At 40.7% G+C, this 26041-nt stretch overlaps 1 protein-coding gene across 1 annotated transcript in view; it reads right to left on the reverse strand.

Annotated features, from left to right (window-relative positions):
• Positions 1-871: 871 nt before the first annotated feature.
• Positions 872-26041, reverse strand: part of LOC107296606 (syntaxin-binding protein 2-like) — a 40870-nt gene continuing 15700 nt past the window's right edge. Inside the window, exons 2-19 of the mRNA XM_015825951.1 lie at positions 18319-18368; positions 16740-16821; positions 16351-16427; positions 15960-16038; positions 14774-14877; positions 13651-13799; positions 13074-13158; positions 8874-9004; positions 8651-8758; positions 8270-8327; positions 7457-7522; positions 5829-5909; positions 5528-5666; positions 4151-4257; positions 3665-3760; positions 3126-3211; positions 2569-2726; positions 872-2481 (exon numbers count right to left, since the gene is read on the reverse strand). Coding sequence (XP_015681437.1) covers positions 2402-2481; positions 2569-2726; positions 3126-3211; positions 3665-3760; positions 4151-4257; positions 5528-5666; positions 5829-5909; positions 7457-7522; positions 8270-8327; positions 8651-8758; positions 8874-9004; positions 13074-13158; positions 13651-13799; positions 14774-14877; positions 15960-16038; positions 16351-16427; positions 16740-16821; positions 18319-18368 — 1736 coding nt within the window. The 3' untranslated portion in view covers positions 872-2401. The remainder of the gene's footprint in view (positions 2482-2568; positions 2727-3125; positions 3212-3664; positions 3761-4150; positions 4258-5527; positions 5667-5828; positions 5910-7456; positions 7523-8269; positions 8328-8650; positions 8759-8873; positions 9005-13073; positions 13159-13650; positions 13800-14773; positions 14878-15959; positions 16039-16350; positions 16428-16739; positions 16822-18318; positions 18369-26041) is intronic.

A 26041-nucleotide genomic window follows, 5' to 3' on the forward strand; every position in this document is an offset into this window, starting at 1 on the left:
CTGAGAGGTCCAAAAGAACAAGGACAGAGGAATAGCCTCTGTCCCGGGCCCTCCAGAGATCATTGACCAACGCGACCAATGCCGTTTCCGTGCTGTGTCCCGGCCTGAAGCCCGACTGGTATGGGTCTAGATAGACTGCTTCATCCAGGTGCCGAGGGAATTGCCGTGCAACCACACTCTCAACAACCTTCGCCGCAAAAACCTCTGCTTGTAGTTGCATGGAGTTTTTTTTAATAGAGTATTTCTACCTGCATTATTCAGAGATGCATCACAGAATGTCAATAAAGGTTAGTTATAACAATCACCCTGTTTTAGATGCAACTCAGAAGCTGGAACGGATAAAAATGATTCTTTCCCTGCTACGATTGTGCTTAAGAATCAACAGGATTCTGAATATGGATCTATAGCTGTGAGTTGAAGTCCCCTATATTCCTGGCTATTATCCTGTTTGGAATCAATTAAGGTAAAATAGAGAGGAAGACATGGGAGTTGGCTAAAGGAATCAACACTGGAAAGAGAAATCTACAACTAATTTGCAGTGGTGGATTGTTGATGCGCGCTGGTAATCTTAAGAATTTTTTTCAACAAAGGGAAAAAAAAACCTTTTGAGCAATACAAAGTTTTTGCAATTACATATTATTTCTCCTCCTCTTTTTATTATTGTACTTGTCAATTACGAGGTTGCATTGATCCTTTAATACTGTTATATGTACCTGTACTTTGTTAATTAGCATTAAAATGTTAATTAAAAAGGACCTTTCTATGTGCAATGATCACAGGATGTAAAGCTACTCCATATTTAGCACTAAATCAAAAGGCGCGTCTATTTTCCTCTAATGGCACAGAAGAAGTTTCCTTTTCTATTTTTATTTGTCTTTGTAACAACAGCCAATGGCTACATGGTGTCTGGGCAGTTCACTGAATGCAGCTTAAACGTATACAACATTAGACAGCGCAGCATAACATAACCCCTCTAAACGTTAAGAAACAAATACACAAGAAAACCTGAATAAAATCTGTGCCATAGAAAGAACTAAACAGTTCAAATCTAGATGTTTTAAAAAACAAAGAAGAAGCCTTGTTTATTTTCACAAGCAACTTAATCCAAGGTTATCATTTATGCCAGGTAAGCCTCTCTAGGATGACTGCTCTCGTGGTCTCCGCCTCACCTTTTGGGAGGGGTATCTGAGTTGGACCATCTGAAAATATCCCTAATATCTTTAACTCTACAGAAATGCATAAATAATCTTTATGCATTTTATTGACACTTAACTAAACTTAAGATACTGTAACATCTTTTAATAATAAATATGTTAAATATCTGAAGATATTTTGTACATCATGTATGAAAGGAGACAACTCTGGTTAAATGTTTAATTTCAACATTTTAAATTAAGGCCTGAAATACAAACAAGATACTTGTGGAGTGTAAAGCAGTAGTATACATCTTACTGCATCATGGTAAACAGTCTTGCTATCACGTTTTTGACCAGCTGTTGTTTCCATGCTGTAATCAGGAAGCCCCTTGTAATAGGTTGTGGAACATGGACAAAGTAAAGACACTCATACAGAGTACCGTTTCCACCTGGAACAGTAACTTTCCAAGATGAAGGCTGACGTACCCGATTCTTTAAACGGGAAACAAAAATTATCTTCTTGCCTAACTATCACAGCTTGAATTCTCCTCTACAGAAGAGATAATGCCAACAAGTGTGAGTTTCATATTTATTTTAAAGAGTGAGATTCCTCAGTTCAGCTGTGCAATTTTTGTAACACAGCCAGCACATGCCCTCTACAGCAAAAGCATCTCTCCTGCTTTTTAAAAGCAGCAGCTAATTATCCTTTCAAGCTAAGTGTTAAAACAATAGCCCAGCTTCTAAACCTGGGAATCCAGAGGTGAAAGTTTGTTCCGGAACATTTCTATAAAAGAACAAGCAATCACTTTTGTTGATCAATTTTCTTTGCTGCGGGTGTGTGGGGGGAGTGTAAGAGAAAAAGTAGGCTCTGATGAAGCCCATCAAAGTCAAGTCAAAAGAACTGATATCCTGGCAAGGCCTCATATAAGCAAGAACAGAACAGACCTATTCATGAATTACATAGCCTCTGCTTCTCCTCCTCATTTATGGGGGAGAAAAAAAATAAAGGGCGTCCAGAAACAATATCATAATAAGAGATGAAGATGAAGACAGATCCTTATCTTCAGTCCGGGCCCTGGGGGAGGTCCTTCCAGTGTCAATTCAATCATGATAGCTGGCTAAAGACTGGGTCAATATAGGGCCAGTCTCAGAAGGGTTCAAACAAAGGCACCGATGAGGAAGAAGCCATCTTGCTGAGGAAAAAGCTTTCTCCAGGTAGCTAATGAAACTGTTGCCAGCAAGTCTCTTAGGGGCTAGGAGACGTTTTAGGTCTTCAGGGGTGTCTGCTCAGTCAGGCTGCGCACATCTTCCAGGAATTGTTTGGGAGTCAGGATGTGGGATGAGCCTATGTGGGAGAGAAGGATTACCACAGGAATCCATCAAAGACAAGGCACTTGTGAGCAAGCAGGCTATCCACTGGCTGTGCACTTACCAATCAGCACTTCCCATTTTCCATCAGTAGCCTCCGTGACTTCATAGGCACAACGCATCTCTGACATGGTAACTCCACCAAGCACATACAGGATAAGACGGGGTCCTGTCCTGTACTCAGTTGCTGTCTTGGTCTTGTGCCAATGTCCAAAACGGGCACTGTGAGACAAAAATGGAGGAACCATCTGCTAAAAGACTGTCAGCCAAGCAATCTGGGAAAAACAGCCTTTCCTTGCATGCTAGACAGCTCCCTGGGAACATACAACACCAAAAGCTGGTCCAAGAGATGAAGGATCCCACCCTCCCAAATGTACATAGAAAGAATCAGCTCTATCGTATGCTCTTCGGCTATTCAAGGACAGGTGATGTTGCATCTACAAACCTTTCAAACAGGAGAATACATGAGTGTTCTTCAACATACTCTTAAGTGGAAAAGCAAACATCTTTACGTAAGAAATGAGTAAATTTTCTACTCATCATTTAAATTTATATCTTGTAAAATGTGTTAAAAATGGCGCTGCCTTCTGCTTTCTTCTATTTATTTGGAGCATCACTTACCTCACAGCAGTTTGGGAACAGGGACCAGGGGCAGCGCAAGACATATAGGGCCAGACCTTCTTATCCAGTTTGTCCTCAATGGCATCCTGTGTCAAGATGAGCAAAAGTAAAAAAGATGGGTTCCCTTTTTTCTGGTTTGATAGAACCTGGGATTGTGTAATGGCTGATCCTGGCTGCTCAGTATGCATGTGCGGGCACAGACATTTTCGTTTGTCTTTTTCCCTGGTGGAGGGGGGTTCTGTTCTCAAAAATTTCATCCTGACCACAACTACTGTCTAAGCAAGACGTCAAAGTCGTGCAGTTTGATGCCCAATAAATCTGGACTACAGAACAACATAGTAATAAGGACTTCATGGTTTATCTTTTGTCAATTTTCTATAGCAAGAGCTTAATTTTTTTTCTTGTGCGATCCAGGTCACAAAGATATACAGGGCAGATGGATTCTCAACTGGATTTGCTTCAGGACTGAAGCTGAATCCATCCTCAAGTACACAACCAACGCTCAAGGCAGCCAGCTCCCTCTCCCTCCTTCTATGTACCTCCATGACATCCTTAAGAATGGGAATCCACCGGGAGAGTTGGTAGGTAGGCTCTAACCGTACTTTCCTCACAGGCTTCAGGTTTCCGCCAGTGTCCTGCGAGTAGAAAAGCCCATTAAAAAAATAATAAAAGAGCAGGAGCCAGGCCTGTTGGAAGAAAGGCAGAAGGGGATGGACAAGATGGTTCAAGAAAGTCCAGTGTTTAGAGGAAGATGGAATGGCTTACCTAAACAGCTCCAGCAGGACTGGCCGAGGGACAGGCAAGAGAGGAAAAGAGCAGAGAGAAGAATGAGCAGAGAGAAACATACAACACTGGCAGACTTAAATAAGAGGGATTCTTATCTTCATCAATAGGATAGCCAGAAGTTACCCTTCTTGTCAGGGCCATTACTCAGACTGCACTAGTGAATGATAACTATGCAGAAACAGCACAGGCACAAGCTACCTGCCCAACAAATGTCACTAGCAAATGCATGTGTGAAATACCTCTGGCATGATGGCAGCCCCCAGGCAGTGCATATTATAGAGGGTGTCTTTCTCCTGCTGGATGTTGGCATGCTGGATGAGCTTGGTGAGGTTCTCCTCGTTAATGCCTAGGTGAAAGGAGTGCAGCTCAGACCGAGGGCTTCAGAGTTTTATAACCTTTGCCTTCCATTATATTATCCCCTGATATTGCCACATCAATTATCCACACTATTTTTTTCAACCACAGTTTTAAATCTGGTGTGTTATTCTCCAGGGCTTTATCAGTTTGTATTTGGTACTCCCACAATATTTTAACATGCTCTTTACAATACTTTTTCGACTCAATGTCCCCACCAACTTTTACGGGTGCTCCAGTGAATCTTTTTGGCACCTATGTCTTTGCTTAGAGTGGTAGTCCTCGACTTACAAGAGTTCATTTAGTGACCGTCCAAAGTCATAACATCACTGAAAAAAGTGACTTAAGACCGTTTTTCACACTTACAACCGTGGTAGCATCCCCATGGTCATGTGATTTACATTCGGATGCTTGACAACTGACTCACATTTATGATAGTTGCAATGTCCTGGAGTCATTTGATTGCCTTTTGTGACCTTCTGACAACAAGCAAAGTCAGTGGGGAAACCAAGATCACTTAATCATGTTACTAATTTAAACAACTACAGTGATTCACTTAACAAATGTGGCAAGAAAAGTCGTAAAATGGGGCAAAAATCACTTAACAAATTGCTCGCTTAGCAATATAAATTTTGGGCTCAGTTATGTAAGTTGAGGACTACCTGTAATCAGTTATGTGCAGTATTTTGTGCGTGAACTGATTATATGATCTATTGTTTCTTCTGCTTCTTAACACAATCTGCTTTTTTCAGTTGTCAGTCATTGCCTAGTTTCCCCACAAGATGGTTTTCATGTCTAAGGGATGTTAGAACTCACAGTCTCCTGGTTTCTAGGCCAGCACGTCTCTCTATGTTCCTGTCGCCATTTCAGATTTCACCACCCAGGATAGGAAGTGGATGAGCACTAACCATGAGTGTGATGGCCCTGATTGTGCCATCATAGATTTTTATGCTTTTTAAAAAATGTTCTGTACAAACAAAAATTAAAAACAGAAGCAAGAACTTTCTTTCTTTTCTGTGGTGGCTTAGAGGACCTTCAAATGGCAGTTGACACAACCACCCGAGACTTACGAGTTTGATGTGGCTAGTCACAGAGGGATTTAACCCCTCCTAGGAGACAGATGTCACACCCAGCAGTGTTGTGTGAACATAGCATCCAGTTATGGGCAAGAAACGTCCTGAACTTTCTCTTCCTTTTGGTCCTTGCAAGGGATCTTTTCCCTAACCTAGGCAGCTGAGAGAGAAGTTATCCAGCAATGGTACCATTCTGGAGAAGTATGCAAAGCAGGATAATGCGAATCTTATCAAAGGCCTCCACAGTGGTATCAAGGACAATTGGCACAATACTCTTCATTGGGTTCTTGACTTTCTCCCCTTCAACATCTGCCCCTGTGGCCAGATCCTGTGAGGAGGGAGAAGAGATGCCCATCAGGAACGATCCTTTTCACCAGGGAAGACAAGGAGACACCCAAAGTAAGTTGTACTTCACTGTGAATACACAGAGTTGGGCTGCCATGGTGATTCTCTTTTGTTCTCACCTCTCCTGAATTCTTAATATGCCTACCTGTTCCAGGCCGCACAGCCTCTCTATGGTGCCCTTAAAGGTATTCATGCAGTCTTCAGCCAGATGCAAATGTGTGGAATACTACGGGATGAAAGAGGATGGTAAGAAACAGGCTGTCGACTCTACAACAAACATGGCTGCAGCCATCTTGCTCGTTCTAGGTTGCCACACGACAGGGAGGGGGAACGGAGTATCTCTGTTAGCCTAAACAATATTGTGTCCCGTGGAAACCAAGGTCACTCTCTCATTTGGAAGAGGAGGGTCAGGCCTTCTGGTAGAAAGCCCACCAAATTGCTGTATTGGGTCACATAGTTATTGCATAGCACTGAGGTGGGAACTTTTACTTTGTAATAGTGTAACTCTTTGGAGGGAATCTCAGACTTGGTTTCACTTTTGACTGTGCCGATATTTTGTATCCAATAAACATGTTCTTTGAGGAAGATTCAAGCCTCTGAATTCTGATTTATTCAGTTCTATCGGAACCATGACACAGGCTTTTTGCCAGCATTAAAATTTTTTCCTCCTGCCTCTCCAATGAACAAAAAGTTGCCTGTAAAAAATGAGCAAGGCAAGATGCAAGGGATGCCTGAAAAAATAGCCACAATCTGTAGTAGCTAGAAATGCCATGATCAATAAAAGTTATGCAAATGAAATTAAGCTTGTCCCTGTGACTATTCTGCACAATCTGTCCCGCTTGTACTTTTGGCAGTGCAATGGCTCCAGCCCTTTATATTATATACAGATTTTAATAACCAGAAACCTGGCTATTTAGAGAGACAGATGAGATGTCTCTGGATAAAGATTTTGGCTCATCGCAGCATGTTGAAAATGATGGTTCTGCAGATAATACAAAATGAGAGATACTTTTCTCACAACTAAATATGTTTCTCAAAAAAACAGCTTCCATGGAAGCTAAAGGAAGCAGCAGCAGTTTGGTGTAGAACATTCAGAAAGTATGAGAGTAGTACCAAGATGGGATTGGCTAAGCTTTGTGGAAATTGTAACAATGGGGACTGTAGTCTAAGGTATTGTATACAATTCATATTATAAGGTACAGTGTACAATCCATGTCCTGTCCCAATTCTTCTAGAGCTTAAATTTACCCAGGCCATTTAGATACACATGGATGGGTGAAGGAATTAAGCTTTTTAGTTTAGAAGTTATAAACTCATACATGTTTCTACAGGTTTGCAGATAAAGAACTGTGAAGACTGTACCATATCAGCTGAAATCAAAGAGCCAGAAGGTAGGGTGAGGCAAACATTCTTACTGCTGGGAAAATTATAGACCTCTATAAATGGGGAATTTTTCTTTCTCATATTGGATTTGCTGCATGAATCAGAAATATATTAGCTCGGCAATTAAACATAGATGAACATGTCCAGATCTGATTTTGGATTGGTGCAAGAGCCTATGTAGACATGCCTCTAGTTGTTTTTATTCAGCCTTTTAGTGTCAGATTTAAAGACATTTTGTAACATGAAACAATTTGCACTGTCAGTGTACTCTAATTCATGCTAATTGATGGTGGCTGATTATAGGATCAACTTATTTTAAATCACTTATACAACTGATTACAACAAACAAATAATTAAGTACAGGCACATGGTACATTTTGCATCTTTTACCTTGTGAAGTTCTTTCTGGTATTGGGGCATCTTCTTCAGGATCTGAGAGAGGTCTTTAAGGTTAGCCTAGAAAGAACAGCAATTGCCCATGACAAACTCAACATAAAGGCAATCCAAGTATTAGTAAAATTTCAGATAAAAGCAACTCTCTCCCTCATCTTACAACAGCTCCCTGCAACCTGGTTGAAGGAGCTCCTAATACTCCTAGATACTCTGAATTTAGCCCCAAGATATGTGCAGGGCATTCAGGTTAACGAATGCTGTCTTACAAGACCTACAGGCCGATGTTTCCTCTCTTTTAAGTCTGGCTAAGTAAGCTCCAAATTTCTAGAGCAGTCACTCAAGAAACTCGAAGAAACTCAATGTTAAAACTTCAAAGGATGGAAATAAGTAATTTTCTCCAGAATTTCCATTTGTATGCAAGTTCTGTGGAGGAATGTCAGTCCCTACCCTACATTGCCTCTTATTCTCCCAAATGACTTCAGTGTCACTTTTGCTGCTCCGCCTGAAGATTCCTCATCTTGGTGTACCCAAAGGCCCTCTTAATTTTTGTACCATCTATACTTCTCGATTAGCCTTTCTTGTGCACTGTGCACATAACTGTGTTTTCAAAATGTTGTCCAGAACTAATGAGATTTAGTTAAGGTTGATCTGCCTCCCTGAAAAACCAAACAGCAATGATGTTTCAGTCACTTAACTTGAGCCAAAGAAGCCTAGCTTGCGAGATGTAGAATGCATGTCCTCCCCCTCCCCCGCCCACAAGTCTCTCAGGAAGGCAAATCACAGACAAGACGAGGGTCTGGCCATTCCTACCTTATCTGTGGTGAGCCTTTTGCTTTCACAGAAGTTACGCAGGAGTTCAGTCACTTTCCTGTGGAAGGAGGTCATATTCAGGGCCAAATACAAACACTCATCCCCAAAGTGCAACTCTTCATCTCTCCCACAACAATAGACTCTGTGCGGCCTTCAAAGTCCAGGGCTCTCTGTACCAGAAATGGCAGTAATTCTGGAACAGAGGGTAATGGTGGAAGCAGCATCTCTCCCCCCCCCTCCACTCTTCACAATGGACACCAATGGCAATCCAGATCAATTTAGGAAGAAGGGCTCCAGCAGGCTTATATTGCTCCAGCCAGTTCATCACAAACTCATCAGGCAACCAGGCAGTTGTATGTAGGGCTGTATGTAGGTTCTCACTTGGACACGTCTGCAATGTGCATATGGCGTAACTGCACCCAGAGGTCATCGTCCTCATCCAAGAGTACTACCTTTTCCCTGGAGTCACTGATGCCTGTGGATTCATACCTGAAGGAAGGCAACAGAGTAATATTCTCTTAGAAACCTATGGTTGCTCTCTTAATGGGAAGGCACAGAATTCTTTTACTCATTCTTTCTCCCCCCCTCCCCCAACAGCTCTCACCGGTAAGTATCACTCTCAATGTTGAGCAAGTCGTAGGCCATGGCTTGGAAAGTGAGCTCATGAAGAAGTGGCGACACCAGATCATAGCTGCGGTCAACGATCAGAAGCTGTGATCGAGATTTGTCAGGGCCCTGAATGCAGCAAAAAGGGGAAGATAAAAAACGAACAAACACAACTTTGTGGTTTCGGTTTGTATGTTACGCTGCATGTTTCCCTGCTAAGCAGAGTCCTTAGGCATTGTCTGAAAGGCATCCATAGGACACACCGTGTATCTGAAGAAATTGATGAACCATGGCAGGATTGATTTAATCTGTAATCCTATTTGGAAATAAATTCCCCCAAGCTCAGTGGGCAAATAAAAAGACAGCCACAGAGCTGCACTGCTAATTATTTAATGGCAGCCCTGCTACAGGCACTAAGGAAGAGTGGAACAGCTGAGTATTGCAGACCCAATCTCCCCTCCAAACATTGCTGACTGTGGGCAGCCTCAGTCTAGACATCTTTAATAGGGAGCTTGGTCAAAAATGTATTATTCAAACAATGCAAACCCCCTTCCAAGGGACGTAAGCAATTCCATAAGCATAACGGACTCACGCTTGTGATGTCAACACAAGCAACAAAAGAGGCTAAAGGCTGTTAATTCTCTGTAGTGCAAATTCTGCTCTAGAGCCATTTGAAACAAGTCCTTTAGATTCTACATGGACATCCCACCATCTCCACTATTCCTTTAACTGACCTAATAATGTCCTGAGTTTTAATGGTACTTTGGTTATGATGACTGGGAGAGGATGGCAGAAGAACCCAGTTTTATTTAAATGCTGCCAACTGTTTAACATCTAGTTTATGAAATTTACAAAAGCAGCAGCAAGAGCATCATTGTTACCAAGGCATTTTCAGCATGGCCAAGGCTATTCAGAACAGGTGTGTAGCAGTGTTGGGCCACTTTTTGGTGTTACGAGTACAATGCAATCTATCATTTAGCCTGCAGGTGGCACGCAAATACACTGTAGAGGCCTATGGACATGTTCCTTTCAGTGAAAACAGTAGGCTCCAGAGACAGAAGGTAGAACAGCCTTTCTAAAACAAACATTCGCTGGTTATGTTGGAACTGCACAATCTCAACCACACAGTTGCTAGCAGGGGACAGCTAACATATCCAAGTACTTCTGATGCAGAAAGGTAAATAGCATCCTTTTTCATGCATTCGGGAGTTTTAATGGCTACTCGACAACTCATAAAAATGCATGCATGGGCTGTAGAAAATATTATGTCCTATAAGCAAAGTCTCAAAATTGCTTGTTATAGATAAATCAGCTTTCAATATACCACCCCCTTCTTAAAGGAAAAGGCAGCACTTCTTCCTGTTCAAAAGCAACACACTTTCAGGTTTCTAGATATGAAGCCACCTTGCTTTGTACACAGCATTCTGCAACTGTTGGGTTTTCACACAATAATGTCTTGTGTTTGCTTTTCATTATGTTATCTTTTTTGCCACAAGAACTGATTAAATACAGAGAGATGGAATATCTGCATTGGGTCCTTTGGCTGGCAGCAATAAGAGCACTCCTCCACCTCCAAGATCACCCCATTTTGATACAGCATTCCCGTTCATTAACACAATTGTTTTAAAAACAAATTACAACCAGTGGACAGCCCTGCTTTAAAAAAAATCATTCAGGCCAAAGAAGTTGGTTCAATTAATGACATGGGAAGATCTCAGCCATAGATGAGGAACAAGTTCCTTCTCCTCTTGCCCTACACAATTAGGAAATTCTTCTAACTATTACTTCCCTCCCTGTTAACATTCTTTATTGTATTTTTATTTTAAGAGGATTTCACACCAATCAACAAAAGTCAGCCTGACCTTTTCTTTATGCGGCAACTGACATACTACTATGACCATCACCACTTTAACTGAGTCTACCTATCTTACTGCTTGTTTTCCTCTTCTTCTCTTTTCTTCCACTTTTTCCAGCATTACAGATTTCTTCAGAGAGCTGGGTCTCATAATATGTCTAGAGTATGATGATTTGAGCATGGCATCCACATAGAGAACCGGTTGTTCACATATTTGAATCCCACCATTGGTTTTGGCTCAAGATTACATTATGGAAACTGGTTGGCTTTCTTCTTCTTTTGGCTTAACATGGAACTTACACATAAGCGGTTTGCAATCTGTTTCACAGTTATCACCTGGTCATATCTTTGAGCAACTTAGGGGACTGGAGGCTAAAGCACATAAGGAACAGCTGCTGGAATTGGGTATGTCTAGTTTAACGAAGAGAAGGACGAGGGGGGACATGATAGCAGTGTTCCAATATCTCAGGGGCTGCCACAAAGAAGAGAGAGTCAAGCTCTTCTCCAAAGCATTGGAAGGCAAGACAAGAAGCAACGGATGGAAACTAATCAAGGAGAGAAGCAACCTAGAACTAAGGAGAAACTTCCTGACAGTTAGAACAATTAACCAGTGGAACAACCTGCCTCCAGAACCGGTGAATGCTCTAACACTGGAAGTTTTTAAGAAGAGACTGGACAGCCATTTGTCTGAAATGGTATAGGGTTTCCTGCCTGAGCAGGGGGTTGGACTAGATGACCTGCAAGGTCCCTTCCAACTTTATCATCATCATCATCATCATCATCATCATCATCATCATCATCATCATCATCATCATCATCATCATCATCATATTATTATTATTATTATTATTATTATTATTATTATTATTATTATTATTATTATTATTATTATTATTATTATTATTATTATTATTATTATTATTATTATTATTATTATTATTATTATTATTAACTCCACTTCCTTTTAACAATAACGGACTACTTTTGCTATACCTTTCCTAACTACAAAAGCAATTGCAGCCCTGATTTTCATGTTTTAAGTAGTAAATAGCATGAGCCTCTCACTCAAAATGTGGAGTTTCAGTCTATCTCCATTCGCTGATGTTGCCCATGATGTCATTTTCTACTAGTTTCACTTTTTCACTGTGTTGAGCTTTCTCATATTCTTATGTTTCATGTCCCCACCATAATTCTGTCTCTGCAGCTTTGAATTTTCTTTTCCTGTTTGACAAAATCAGCAACTAGACTTCTTTAATCTAGCCAAGCCATAAACATCATTAGTACTCTACAAGATCCTTGGTTTTTTTCATAGTAGTAAGAAAAAACAATAATAAGTTGATGGCCCAACCTGAGGGGCCATCACCTGGCATTATATTGTTAAATCATTTTATATTTTTATCCATGTTTTTTTCTTGGATTATCATTGCTTTCTCTTGTGCAGTATGAAATTATGCTTTTGCCATTGTCATTAAAGTGATCATCTGCCTCCAGCATCTTTATTTAGCATTATAGGCTCCTGCTTTCTTTAGCTGGACAGTTGGGATTCATTCATGCCTTGGGTAATGCTTCAGGGAATATATATTCCTGGCATTCTTTGCTCATCCCATCCCAGAAATATTCCCCACTGCCGTGGTGAGGCACCACGGCAGGACTTGGGCAGGACATGTATCTAATCATAAAGATCAATAGTTTGTTAGCTAACTAGGTATGTGGAAAACCTGGAGGACTTCCCACCACAATTTGTTTAGAACTGAAATGCAGCAGTGAAAATTTATCCAAATAGTGTGCTTCAATCTTGTCTCTATAGACCATTTTTTTGATCACTGTCTGATTTCCTGGCTTCTTGCTCACCTACTAGAAATGCCACTTGGAGAAAGTGATGTTGCTGAATAGTAAGTTGGGAAAAGGGTTAAAGCAGAACCATTGTACATAGATAGTACTATTCCAATTAAATAGTTAACCTGCAGTGAAAGAGACTGCAGTCATCTTTCCCTGTGATCTTGGTCCTTAGTACATGTCTAAACTTGACTTGGAAAGAACTGTCCAGCTGCCAAACAGCCTCACCTGGAGACCTCTGTGAAAAGCATCTTGACAATGCTTGGCTGGGCATCTTCACTTCCACTTAAACTAAATACGCTGTTTATAATCAAGGATAGTATTTGGAAGACGGATTCTGCCAACTTGTCATGAGAGACTAGATTCTTCCAACTAGAGATGAAAGACTAGAAAATGGTTACTTCTTACACCCGATCTTTTCATTCTAAATGACACAACAGTCTTTGCAATCTTGTTCCACCCACTGGCCTGCTCTTTAATATTCTGGAATGCTCTGGGATTGCTCACCTCTCCCATGGTTGGGTTGTCTGCTTTGAAGGCATTCAGCTTCACCAACACTGCATGGGCCAATTGGAAACAGTCTTCAGAACCACTGTAACCATAAACACATAGTTATTTAGAAACAGGGCTTCTGCCACTCTGGAAGAGATACCAAGCAAAACCAATGCCTGGACAAGACAAAGAGTGTCTTGCCTCTTGCGTTTCTTGGCCCACTTTCTTACACACATATACTGTAAGAAACTCTGCTTTCAATCCCTGGCAACAGAGATGTGTCCAGGAGGGATCAAGGGGGAATCAATTGATGAAACAATGCCCCACACATGATTAAAGCATCAAATCCTGCAGATGAGCTGGTCTGGCAGCAGACGTCCATTATAAGAAGTAGGCCGGTCCTTGCATCAACTAAAAGCAGCAGGAGGCTTCATTGCATAATAGATAGGTGTGGCTCAACAATATGCTCCACAATTGTACTCCCATGTTCTCAGGTATTATACCCCAATTTGTCCTCATTCTCTTTATAGGGTTTTTATACAGAATACTGGTAGAATATCAGTTTCCCCCTTCCTCTTCCCTTTGTACTAACTTCCTATAGCGAATTGAAGGGTATTCCTTGAGGGTGTCACACAGTGTGGCAATCTGCTCTGCCATCCTCTCTAAGTGGCTGTTTTTATCTTCCCTGCAGTAGGGACTAAAGAGGTGGTGGAAACTCTGAGCGCTGTCCAAAGTGTACACCTGAAGAGAAGGAAAGAGGAGAGAAGAAATGGAGAAAACAACGGGAGTGTTATATTAGTGATCTATGAGGAAGGAAGTGTAAACTCATACAGTGCTCTGGTAACATTTTGTTTTTCACAATAGTGGTGCCCAGTTCCTTAAAAATAGTCTGTCATAAAGCAGATTTATTTTGAAAACGATGGAGGTACAATATTTCATTAAATGCCGCCAGTTTCTCTGAGAACGTTGTAATTAACATTGTGTTCTCTGGTTTATCTAATCTTAAAAGAATGTTGAATCAGAGTTTTAAGGACTTTCTTGCTTGATGTGTTATCAAGGAGTAATCAAAATGCTGAGTGGGTGGAGGGCAATTTGATAGAAAAAGATAGGAGAAAGCGAGTTTACAAACACAGGAGTTTGTCAAGTTTTTTTTATTCCGCCTTTATCATTTTTATAAATTAATCAAGGCGGTGAAGATACCTAATGCTCTTTCCTCCTTCTATTTCCCCCACACCAAAGTCACTCAGCCAGCTTTCATGCCTAAGGCAGGATTCCTGGTTTCTAGTGTAATGCCTTTACCACTACACCAACCTGGCTCTCAGGCTGGCTAGTAATAAATTCAATAACTAGTTTGTAAGAAAGAAAAAAGAAAATCACCCCCTCTAGTTAAAATACATGAGAATAAGCTGCGGGCTACTTGATAACACTTGGATCTTGAACCCTGGCTGTCATGCTTTCCAGCTGACAAATTCAACTTCTTAACCACTGAGCCATCCTGCCTCTCCCCACCCCACCATGGAGTTCTATAGAAGAAGCAGAGCTTCTTCTCTTCTGCAAAGATTTTAGAGATAGATAGTAACTCAGTATAATTATTTTTATTAAAAGTGAAATCTCTCAAAGCAAAAGTGTGCTATGTTAATTCATGTATCTTTACAACCTTGAGACTATAGCGAAAATTAGAGGTCCCTGCTCTGTTCCCTTTTTTTCCCCCTCACCTGCGATTCATAGGGAAGGAAGGCAACGTTGATCTCCTTGAGTGTCTTGATTGCTTTCGTGATCCGGGACTTGCTGAGCTCATTAAAGAGCTCATCTGGGCAAGCTGAAAGACAAGGGTGGGAGTTAACGTTCTGCAAGTTTTTTATGATTATAGGTCTACTCCATAAGCTATAAAGCAAGGGTCCCCAACTCCCGGTCTGCGGACCAGCATCGGTCTGCGGCATGCCAGAAACCAGGCCGCACAAAAAAGTGAGGTCCCATCTGCAGAATGCAGGCAGCACGTAAAACCACGCCCCCTCCAATCCGTGGAAAAACTTGGCTCCATGGAACCGGTCCCTGGTGCCCAAAAGGTTGGGGGCCACTGTTATAACGTACACTTAAAATTTTGTAAATGTCTCAGAACAGAAGTTTACTTTTGAGCCCTCTTGGTCAGATTCTTCTCTGGGGTCTTAGAACAATTCATACTCTCAGTGAAATGGGTTCATGAACCACACTAGGAAATATTTTTTTTTGTCTATTTGGATGCAATATGTTAGATGATCTAGCATTATGGTGTGTAGAACCTGGCTAACTTGTCAACAGAATTTATGAACCAAATAATTTAGTCATCAAATCATGGTTAAACAAATCATGGCTTAACATGAATTGTACAATTTTGGCCAAAAACGAATGAATCCGATAGATACAATGCATCAATCTAGTCACTATGGATTAGAGAGCCAGTTTGGCGTAGTAGTAAAGCAAACTGGGGGACTGAGTTTTAGTCCTGCCTTGGGCACAAAGCTAACTGGGTAAACTTGGACCATTCACTTTCACTCAGACCTAGGCAGGAGAGAATGAGAAACCACTTCTGGAAAACCTTGTGAAGAAAATTGCAGGGACTTGTCCAGGCAGCCTCTCAGCATCGGACACAATTAGATGGAAGAAGAAAAAAAATCCTTAGGACCAGCAACCATACACTCTACTATTATATCTCAAGCAATTGCATAATAGCCCTTTGATTCATACCATGTAATATGTGATGTAATGTAATATATTACATATATTATATTGGTTAAGTACCTGTTCACTAACCCAGCTCCCAATAAAATGTTGTCCCAGGATCCCCCAATCTAGAAGACTCCAAGTTAGTAAAGACAGTCCTAGACATCTTCCTGTTTGCCTGAGACTGTTCCTTGTACTTACTGTCCGTGAAGAACACGTGGGCGGCCTTGTAGGTGAATGTGGGAGTGCTTTTAAAGTCATTTATCAGAGCACGAACAGACTGCAAATGGAGAACAGGCTGTTAGCAGCAATTGTACAAATCCCAAACATTTTCTACGAACTCCCATATCTTGACCCTCCAGTCATACTAACTACCCTTAATCATAGTGACCTCTTGGATGAATAATTTTCCTTTTGAGGCTACAGGGCAATCAAAAGCATTTGTCTTTGTTCTTCCCACTCCCCCCCCCTTCCCAAGGAGTTGGCAGTAAGTGCTAATTACTAGTGTAGGTATATGTAGAAGTTTCAGAGGATCTATCTTTAAGGAGGCGTTTATCAATGTATTAACTAGCAACATAGGCAATGGACCTACCGTCTCAATGGGGCTGATCAAATAGATGGCTTCCAGACTGGGAAGGGGCTCTCGGCGCTTGCTTATATCTTCAATAACTGAAGAAAGTAAAATGTTTATTAGATGTCTGGATGGAAGGACAAAGAATTGGGCAACAATTCCCAGGAGTATGGAAGGAGGAAAAACAGTAGGTAAAAGAATATACATATCTGATTCTGACAATACCAGAAGAAGCTGAATGCAGACTGATCCAAAGAAACCAGGGCCCAGTTATGCCTGGACGGACGCACTGTGTTGGGGAACTGAGGCAAGAGTTGTGCTACAAAAGTTATAAACTTTTCCAGCTCTAAGGAAGGCCTCTGTTGACAGGATCAACCACAGACAGACAGTATCTTGCACGTGCCACTCACTTGTGATTCCTTCAGCCAGAAGATCTGACATCTTAAAGCAGGAGGAAAGGATGCGGGTGCTGGGATGATCCATAATGAGGACCTTCAGGAACAGAAAGAGAAAGAATATTATACATAAAGTAGCAATTGTTAAAGTTGAGCAAAGGTATAATTAAAATAATTAGTTATGTCACAAAAAGCATGAAACAATAGTTACACTCATGTTCCAAAGTACCTCCTTCTGTGAAATGAAATTATAAAACCAAGTATCCTATTCTCCTATTCAGTTATATATTGGCCTTCCAACTTTTTATTTCTATTCCCAAACTTGTACAGATAATTAAAATATGCCCACATCCATATCCATTTCTCCCCCTCCCCCCTCCCATTAAGTCCTATTTCAAAATAAGCCTGGAGGTTTTTAGTTTGGGGATCTGACTTTCTTTCGAAAGCATCTTTATCATTATGAATGGCTGGATCACAATACCACTTTGCTAGTAAAGGAGTATATAAGTCAGCATTTACTATTCCAGTTCCTGGAAATATGGACCCATTTTTGTTCTCCATCTGAGTTAAAAGAGTACTGTAACAATGAGTTAGGCATTTAAAACATTTTTACTTGCATTGGAAGTTCCTTAAAACCCATTATTTCATTGATGTACTGTAATTTCCCTGCACAAAGATAAAGGATATTTTCAGATCTGCTTTCTATCATCAGCTAGCACAGTGGTTCTCAACCTGTGGGTCGGGACCCCATTTGGGGTCGATCAACCATTTCATGGGGGTCGCCAAGCAAGGCTGTCTGCCATTTTTTTTGTCCGCCATTTTTTTCCCCTTTTCCGGCGGGTGCCTTACCTCCCTTGGACTGGGCCAGCTGGTGGTCGGCCTGCTCCGTCTCTGCCGCTTGCCAGCTATGCCTCGGCCGGCGCAGGGGGCGGAACCACGCATGCGCGGCGCTCCCAGGCAGGGAAAGTCCTCGACTTACGACCGGTTGGGTAGTCCTCGACTTACGACCGGTTTAGTCCTCGACTTACAACCGGTTGGGGTCGCGGCATTAAAAAGGTTGAGAACCACTGAGCTAGCACTTCTTTTTTGGCTAGTATAATGCAAGATTGGTCACAGCACTGCGTGTCCCCCCCCCCCTCTCTCTCTCTGTGTGTGTGTATGCATCTGTGGGTGTATAGTTTAAAGGGGCAATTATGTTTTAGAATACTCTGAGATGGAGTATATTTACTAACTTGACAACAAATTGTAGGTTAGATATGAGATAATCAGCATAGCTAAATAACACACTTGCAAACCCAATAGAGCAAAACTAATTTAATAAGATCTTTGTCTATCTCAGTTAGTAATTTCAAGGCTCACTTGCTACCTTGCTGCATCAGGAAAAAATATGAGAAGCATGAAGAACCTTAAGTGTCACAGTAAAGGATACAGCAGGTCTACTGAACACAAGGCCCAGAGTTTACTGTGTGATGAATTAACTGCATCAGAGATTCTCTAAACACATAAACAGAAAGTCCAGTGCAGATGCATACAATTTAGATTAGTAAACTGATCAGACAAATTTAACTCATCCAAGACACAGAGGTGTACTAACCTTCCATTCTCCTTCCTTTTTCATGCTGTGTATAACATCATTCAGGATCTCTGAAAAGTGAAGGTCAATGAAGTTAGAATGGAGGCCCTTTTTTGCTACAATAAGAACATTTAGTTGAGTCCTGTGCCGCATAAATAATTTTCTTATCACCCCAGTATAGCTTTTTTTCACAATAAGCAGGGATATTCTTGACAAGCCAAAATGTAGGACTGGGAGTAAAATCACAAAACACACAGAGCAGGTGTTTTTGCTTGGATTTTATAGCAAGAAAGTCAAGTCCATGTTCTGAAGCTGCAGCGAATGTTCAGGTTTTTGACATACAGCAGCATCTCCGAAGTGAATCTCAAACTCTCTGGAATCAATTATTTGAAAGACCATCCCCACACAACCTGGACAGCACCTCACTTCATCTGTTGACCTGGTCTTCAAGATCTTCAGAAGCTTTCCCCTACTGTGTGAAATAAGAGGGTAGCTATTTGAGAGGAATACCCAGTAATACAACCCTGGTTATGGAATGTCTTCAGGTTACCCTGAGGAATTTTATACAGGTGACGGAAATACTATTCAATGGTGACATTTTGCTATTTGGAGGCAAGGACATGCTGTGAGAAGACTGCTGTCATCATGAGACCAAATGACCATTAGTACTCCCAGTAATTCTGTTTTTTAACATTTTTGGGGTGGTGCTTTTAAAATGTTGTAGATATTATAATAAAATATTATACATTGTGAAATGCCCTAAGAAAGGTTCACCTGACTATTTTATAGTCTTTTCACTATTCAGTGAAGGTTTTTTGTTTTACCCTAGCTTTATAAGTCTGAAAACTTTTCAGTGTATGCAAAATCTTGCATTTGTGGCTCTTTCTGCTGGAGGTTCTAACTTTATGTTTTAGATATTTTGCTACATACAGTATTTTTAGGTTTTCAATTGGTATTGTAAACTCTGCATTGGGTTCTATTTATAAAGAGCAGACTGTATACCAGTGATGGCGAACCTTTTAGAGACCAAGTGCCCAAACTGCAACCCAAAACCCACTTATACATCGTTGGGTGCCGGGTGGGTGTGGCCCTTTGGGTGGGCATGGCTGCGGTGGTAACAGAGACTGGGTGGGACTAAAAAGTTCAATCAATCAATTCCAACTTTGCAAGATCTTTTTTTTCCCCGCGAGAAGTTGAAATTGACTGATTGATTGAACCTCTTTTTTTTTTTGTACACGGCGGCAGAGGCCTAAAGCGAAAAGGTTTTATAAAACCCAGCTGAAGACCTAGGACTGGGGCGACGGCGCACGTGCCCACAGAGAGGGCTCTGAGTGCCACCTCTGGCACCCGTGCCATAGGTTCGCCATCACTGCTGTATACCTTGTACATAAACACAATATTACAGGCCTGAGTCTGAGACACACACCCCTTGCAAGTTGAGGTAGATGGGCAGGTCCTTTTTAATATTGATGCCTTGTCTGTGCAACTATGCTCAGTTAACATTTTTCCAATGCAGGAGTCATCTTATTTGGATGCTTGGTTGAATTTTCCCTGAATTCAGTTTGAAGACTACTAGAAAAACATCATTTTAAGCTGTTAATTTGATTTTAATTTACACTATACTACGTGTGACTTTTAAAGTATTTTACTGAAAAAAGTGAGATAAATATGGTGGCAAATAAGCTGGATGCTGCATTACAATTTTATGGAGGGGAGCATTCAATAATGCATTTTCTATAACTCCATGTTAATTTGACCAATTACTAAAAACAGAAGGATTGCTGGCAGTGACCCAAGGAATCCCAATATAATATAATATTGTATTATAATATTGTATTTTCAAGAAGACAATACAAATAAGCAGATTAGTTGTGAATATGACTTCATAGCAAATATTAATAAGAATCCAGAAGTTTTTAATCAGCTTTTCAAATATGCGGGACTACTATAACCAGGGCTTTTTTTCTCATAGAACGCCCAGAACGGAGTTCCGGCACCTTTTTTGGATGGAACCTTGTAGGGTAGGCAAGGCGGGTTGTATGACATATGTGATTTCCAGCACTTTTTTTTTTTTTTACAAAAAAAGCACTGACTATAACTTCCAGATTCCCTCTTCTCTGGCAGCAGAAAACAGAGCACTGACTTGTCCCAAATGACAGGGAAATATGATTTGAATATTACTTCTGCAGAAAAAAATGAGCATCAGCTCCCTGTTGATTGTACATTTACTCAGAGAAGAGATTAAATTCCAGGGATCCTCGCTCGAAAGCTCATTTTCCCCTACTCAACACATTAGTCTTTCCATGAAAAGAAATAAGAGCCAAGAATTCTATTTTTAAAACTCATTCTGATCTCTAATTGACAAATGGCAGATGTTTCCCATGGATTAATTATAGAAAGCTGTTCCTACAGCAGTAACTATATGCCAGCTTGAACCAATCTCTTGAGCTGTAATGTTCAAATACCTGATAATTATCTTAAAATTCAAACAGAAAATTGAGCTAGTGGTTAGGAATGTGATAAGTTGCCCTTTATTAAAGATACTGAATATATTTAAAAAGCGCCTGAGTTTATGAATCTAAATAGAATTTGATGCAATTAATCTTTAGAAAGCAGCTCAATAGTAGCGATGTTATTTTTTTCTGGGTTTTTTGGTTATCTAAATTAATCACACAGGTTAATTAAATAATCTACAGTTGCCAGGCACTTAAAGTGCATAAATATTCAGACTGCACCAGATGTCTGTCTGTCTGCCTGCCTGCCTGCCTGCCTGCCTGCCTGCCTGCCTGCCTGCCTGTCTGTCTGTCTGTCTGTCTCTCTCTCTCTCTCTCTCTCTCTCTCACACACACACACACTTATTCTAACTGGACAGATAGAAATATATATATATATATATAAAAGAACTGGTAATACTGGTTTGGAAAGTTGCAGCAATAACCAGAGATTGTAAAACAAACTGTAAAAAGTGGTTGCAACAAGATAAACTGAAGGATTTCAGTGCCTGACCTCTGACTGAGTACAGCTGGCTCCATATGACATTTTTCTATGCAAAGCAGCTATCTGCAGAAATCCCTGGGTTTTTTTTTTAAAAAAAAACTAAATCAAGCATGAATTTTCATAAATATATACTTGAAGTACATAGTGAGTAACACACTGAACATGGAACAAAAAAGTTTTAGTTGATTTATTGAACAAAAGATTAATTTATCTAGCCAGTGACTATATAAGATAAAATGCTTTCATCACATGTCTAAATTATCATAAGGCTGCTATACTGTCTTAGGCATAAATCCATTGATTGACTGTCAATCAATGTGGGAAAGATCTCATGACTAGAGTGGAACATAGCATTAGATTTATGACCAGGCATTTTATGATTGCTTTCCAGTTCCAATTATGGTCTGAAGTTGAGGATTACCTGTACTGGAAGGATATAATTTATTCAAAAGAAACAGGCCCAAAAATTGGGAGCTGGAGTTTCATCATATGTAGAGAAAGAAAAGATGAAAATCCTGCTGGAAGCGTCTGGGTGAATATTAAGGGGGAAGAAAAATGATGTTGGTGTGGACTTCAGGACACTCAACCAAGCAAAAGATAGAGCAAAGTGTTCGCAGGCGAGATGGCCAAGATATCCAGGAAATGCATCACTTTTGAGAATAGGGGAATTCAACTGCCCTGACATCAACTGGGAAGCAAACTTTATGGCAACTGGAAGACCCCTGTAAGGATTGAGTAGAGCAGTGTTCCGCAGCTTCAGCCCCTTTAAGATGGGTGGACTTCAACTCCCAGAATTCCCTAGCCAGCATGCACTGGCTGGGGAATTCTAGGAGTTGAAGTCCACCCATTTTAAAGGGGCTGGGGCTGAGAAACACTGGAGTAGAGCAAGGCTTCAGTCAGTTCAGTGAATTCAGTGTGTTAACTTTGTGGGATTGGACATTATTTCTATGGTTTATACAGTTTTTATTGTTGTTCTGTAAGCTGCCCATAGTTATGGTATACAAGATAAGTCTTAAATAAATGAACAAAATAGATCCCACAGATTCTTGATGTGTTTTGTAGACCAGGGCTTTTCAACCAGTGGTACGGGTACCACCTGTGGTACATTGGCACCTGGCAGGTGGTACGCAACCATCCTAGAAAAGTGGTAGCAGGGGAGGGGAATGAGCTGAACCGGTGGCAGCACCACACAAGCCTGAGCGAGAGATGGCTGGAGCTGCAGGGCTGTCAGGGCTCAGTTGAATTCGCCAGGATCAGCGCTAGGCTCCAGCTGGAGCTTGGCGCTGATCTTGGTGCTTCTGCTAAGCCCTGAAGAAGCACCAATTAGCTGGAAAGCAGCACTGATCCTGGCGCTTCTGCTGAGCCCAAAAGAAGCGCCGATTAGCTGGAATGTTGCAGCATCTCCAGGGTCTTGTGATTTACATTCAGATGCTTGGCAACTGATTCATATTTATGACGGTCACAGTGTCCCAGGGTCATGTGAAGTGACCAAAACCTGCTGCAACCACCCAGCAGACGGGGGGAATAAAAGCCAAACACCCCCCACCCCACCCCCGCTGCCAATCCTCAAAAGAAATGCTCACAACAATGAAAACCTCGGACAGGAGAAAGAGCGCCGCCGGGTGGGCAGGCAGGTGTCTTGCTCGGCTGTGGCTTTTGCAGTGCCATTGTAACTTCGAAGAGTCACTAAGCGAACTGTTGTAAGTCGAGGACTACCTGTACTTTATCACTTTTTTTCCCTTTGGGGGGGTCATCAAGTTTTTGACACCTTGCTAGGCGACTGGTGGTACTCGGATGTTGCCATATCTTAAAAGTGGTACAATGGGTGAAAAGGTTGAAAAGCCCTGTAATGTAGACAGCATCAAAGTTCTAAAAGTGGAGAAAGAAACTAGAAGATCAACTATATTGAACTTACTACTAACAACAGTCACACCTAACTATTATTGTGGTGCCGAAAACTATAATTTATCATCAAAACCTGTGACAAGTTAAAGCATAGCAGGAAGCTGAGGTCTCTGTGGTCCATGTCTAGTATTCAAAGAAATTAATAAAAGTAGGGCTGCAATTATCATTTTTCTGTTTTCCATTGTCAGTGATTGCTATTGATTGCATTTCATTAAAGAAAAGTGTCAGGATATAACATGAAGTATATGTTCAATCGAGATACTGCAGATATGTTAAACGTCAGCTGTTTGCAGCTGGAGGTAAGCTAGCTAAGCATCAGTGAAAATCCTACAAGTAGCTACCAAGAGAAAGAGGATCACTTCCTTTTTTAAGTTATTTTCAAGAAAAGCTAGCCAGACATTTGTTAGCTCCATTTGCAGGGAAGAATAGGTACCTTTGACCATTGGGTCATCATTTCAGAAATTTTCCTTATCTAAACAGAGAACTAGAATGACCAGAGAGCAGGCCAAAAAAAAAAAAAAGCAGTGGGAGCAAGAGTGGTTTCCTGCTGGCGTCACCATTAAGTTTCTTTATGGGATGTTGGCAGGGCGCATCGGAAATCTTTTTTCTTCCCTGCCTCCCTCCCTCCCTCCCTCCCTCCCTTGAATTCCTGCTGGCTTTCCCATTTATTGTATATGTGGGAAGCTCACAGGGAAAAAGTCAGTTTCAGCACTGGCAAGTTGCAAGTCAATCTACAGTACTAGAAAATGGAAGAGGGGGGAAACACTATTAAAATTCATGAATAAGCATTACAGGTAGTTATTGATTTATGACCATTTGTTTAGCGTCTGTTCAAAGTTAGGACAGAAAAAAGTGACTTATGACTAGTCCTCACACTTATGATTGTTATAGCATCCCAATGGTCATGTGATCAAAATTTGGGCATTTAGCAACCAGCATGTGTTTATGATAGTTCTAGCATTCTGGAATCATATGATTGTCAATTGCAATCTTCTCAGCCAGCTTCTGACAGACAAAGTCAACAGGGAAGCTTGTTTAATGACTGTAGCAAAAAAAGTTGTAAAATCAAGTGCAATTCACTTAACAATCATCTTGATTAGCAATGGAAGTACTGTTCCCAGTTGTGGTTGTAAGTTAAGGACATCTGTACATATTAAACTGTTATTTCCGAACATGTCTCTCTGACCCATTTATGTGTTGGTAGAAAGATTTTGTAAAGCTCCTCAAGCATATTATCGGTCTGTTCATTGCTACTAATATAGTTCTAGATTACTTAGATCTCAAGTCTGGCAACTCTATAGGAAAAGGTTCCCTGGCTTGGTATAGTTATTTTCTAAAATAACTATTGTACACACAATTCATCCTGGAATCTACATCTGCATGAAAGACAGTTACATGCCCTGGGCTACCTACAACGTGAGGTTACCATACCCCTTGCTTTCTGCTTGAGAAAAAAATAGGTTTTCTGTGTAAAACAGAGAGAGAAGATGGAATTCAGACTGAGAAGAGAAAATGAGGCCTTCTCCATTTCCCCAGCAGCCTTCAAAATAAGTGACTGGACTCTTTTAGACTGAGACAGAAGGAAATCTGTTTCAGAAAAAGCTTTCTTTAAAAGGATAGGCAAACCCCACCCCATTTAGCTAGAAATATTGTATAAAATTCCGTTCTCTCTGTTTTTTAAGTCAACTGTAAAGTGTCTGGAGATTATTACCTCAACTAAAGTATTTGCTTTCTATATATGCTTAGTAAATTGTGCTCTTTTAAGCAACTTTGAATCTTTTTACAGCAAAGTTCCTCTAAATTAGAAATAAACCAACATTATTGGGTGTTGGCCCTGAATGTTATGTTCACCATTACAGTTTTCTATAGGAGATCTTTTGAAGTCATGATTTGTAATTTAAATAAACATGTTTTATCCCCTGTGCTACTGAATATTTCACATAGATATTTTCTATTTTTTTCTTTAAATTCTCTATGTACCATGTGAGTTTGATCTAGATCCCAAAGGGGAGTGTGCTGTACGTGTGTGATTTTCCTAGCCATATGGCTCAACACTATGGATTTTTATTTTATTGTTTTTCCTCCTACTTGTCAGTAATGTATACAGGCTTTTGTGGCCTACAGGATTAAGGAATTGTAAAGGCATCCCCTTGGAAGGTAAGTGATGGGAACAGTAACTACCACTACTGGACCCAAGAATAATGTGATTCTAGGGTGTGGAGACTGAGAGGAATTCTGTGAGAGAAGACCTGACATTGCCAATTTTTCACACTACAAACTTAGCGCCTTTCAGCCTATAAAGTAGACCAGATTAATAAACAGAGACACTGTGGCCTAAAGCTATTATTAAAATAGCTATAGTAACAGAAACTTGCAAGTCTGAATGTGCTTCTATCGTCCCTCTTTTATCTTCATGTGAATTAAGGTGGTCCTGTCTGAAGTGTTTGTGTAAAAGTCTTTCTTGATATGGCTTCAAGCCATGTTTATCTGATAATTGCCTGAGTTCATTTTCTGTACTCTCTATAATCCTTTCAAAACGATGTATTTTTCCTGCTCTGATGTGGAATCCTGTTGGTTATAGTGCTTCTAGAATTGACATAAAAATCTCAATTTCTATGATATTCACATTCCCGTCCCTTAAAGCAGGGGTAGTCAACCTTTTTATACCTACCGCCCACTTTTGTATCTCTGTTAGTAGTAAAATTTTCTAACCGCCCACCAGTTCCACAGTAATGGTGATTTATAAAGTAGGGAAGTAACTTTACTTTATAAAATTTATAAAGCAGAGTTACAGCAAGTTAAAGCATATAATAATAATTACTTACCAAATACTTTATGTCGG

Source organism: Protobothrops mucrosquamatus, unplaced genomic scaffold (genome assembly GCF_001527695.2).
Source record: "Protobothrops mucrosquamatus isolate PMUCROS unplaced genomic scaffold, P.Mucros_1.0 scaffold2892, whole genome shotgun sequence".
Classification (NCBI taxonomy): Eukaryota; Metazoa; Chordata; class Lepidosauria; order Squamata; family Viperidae; genus Protobothrops; species Protobothrops mucrosquamatus.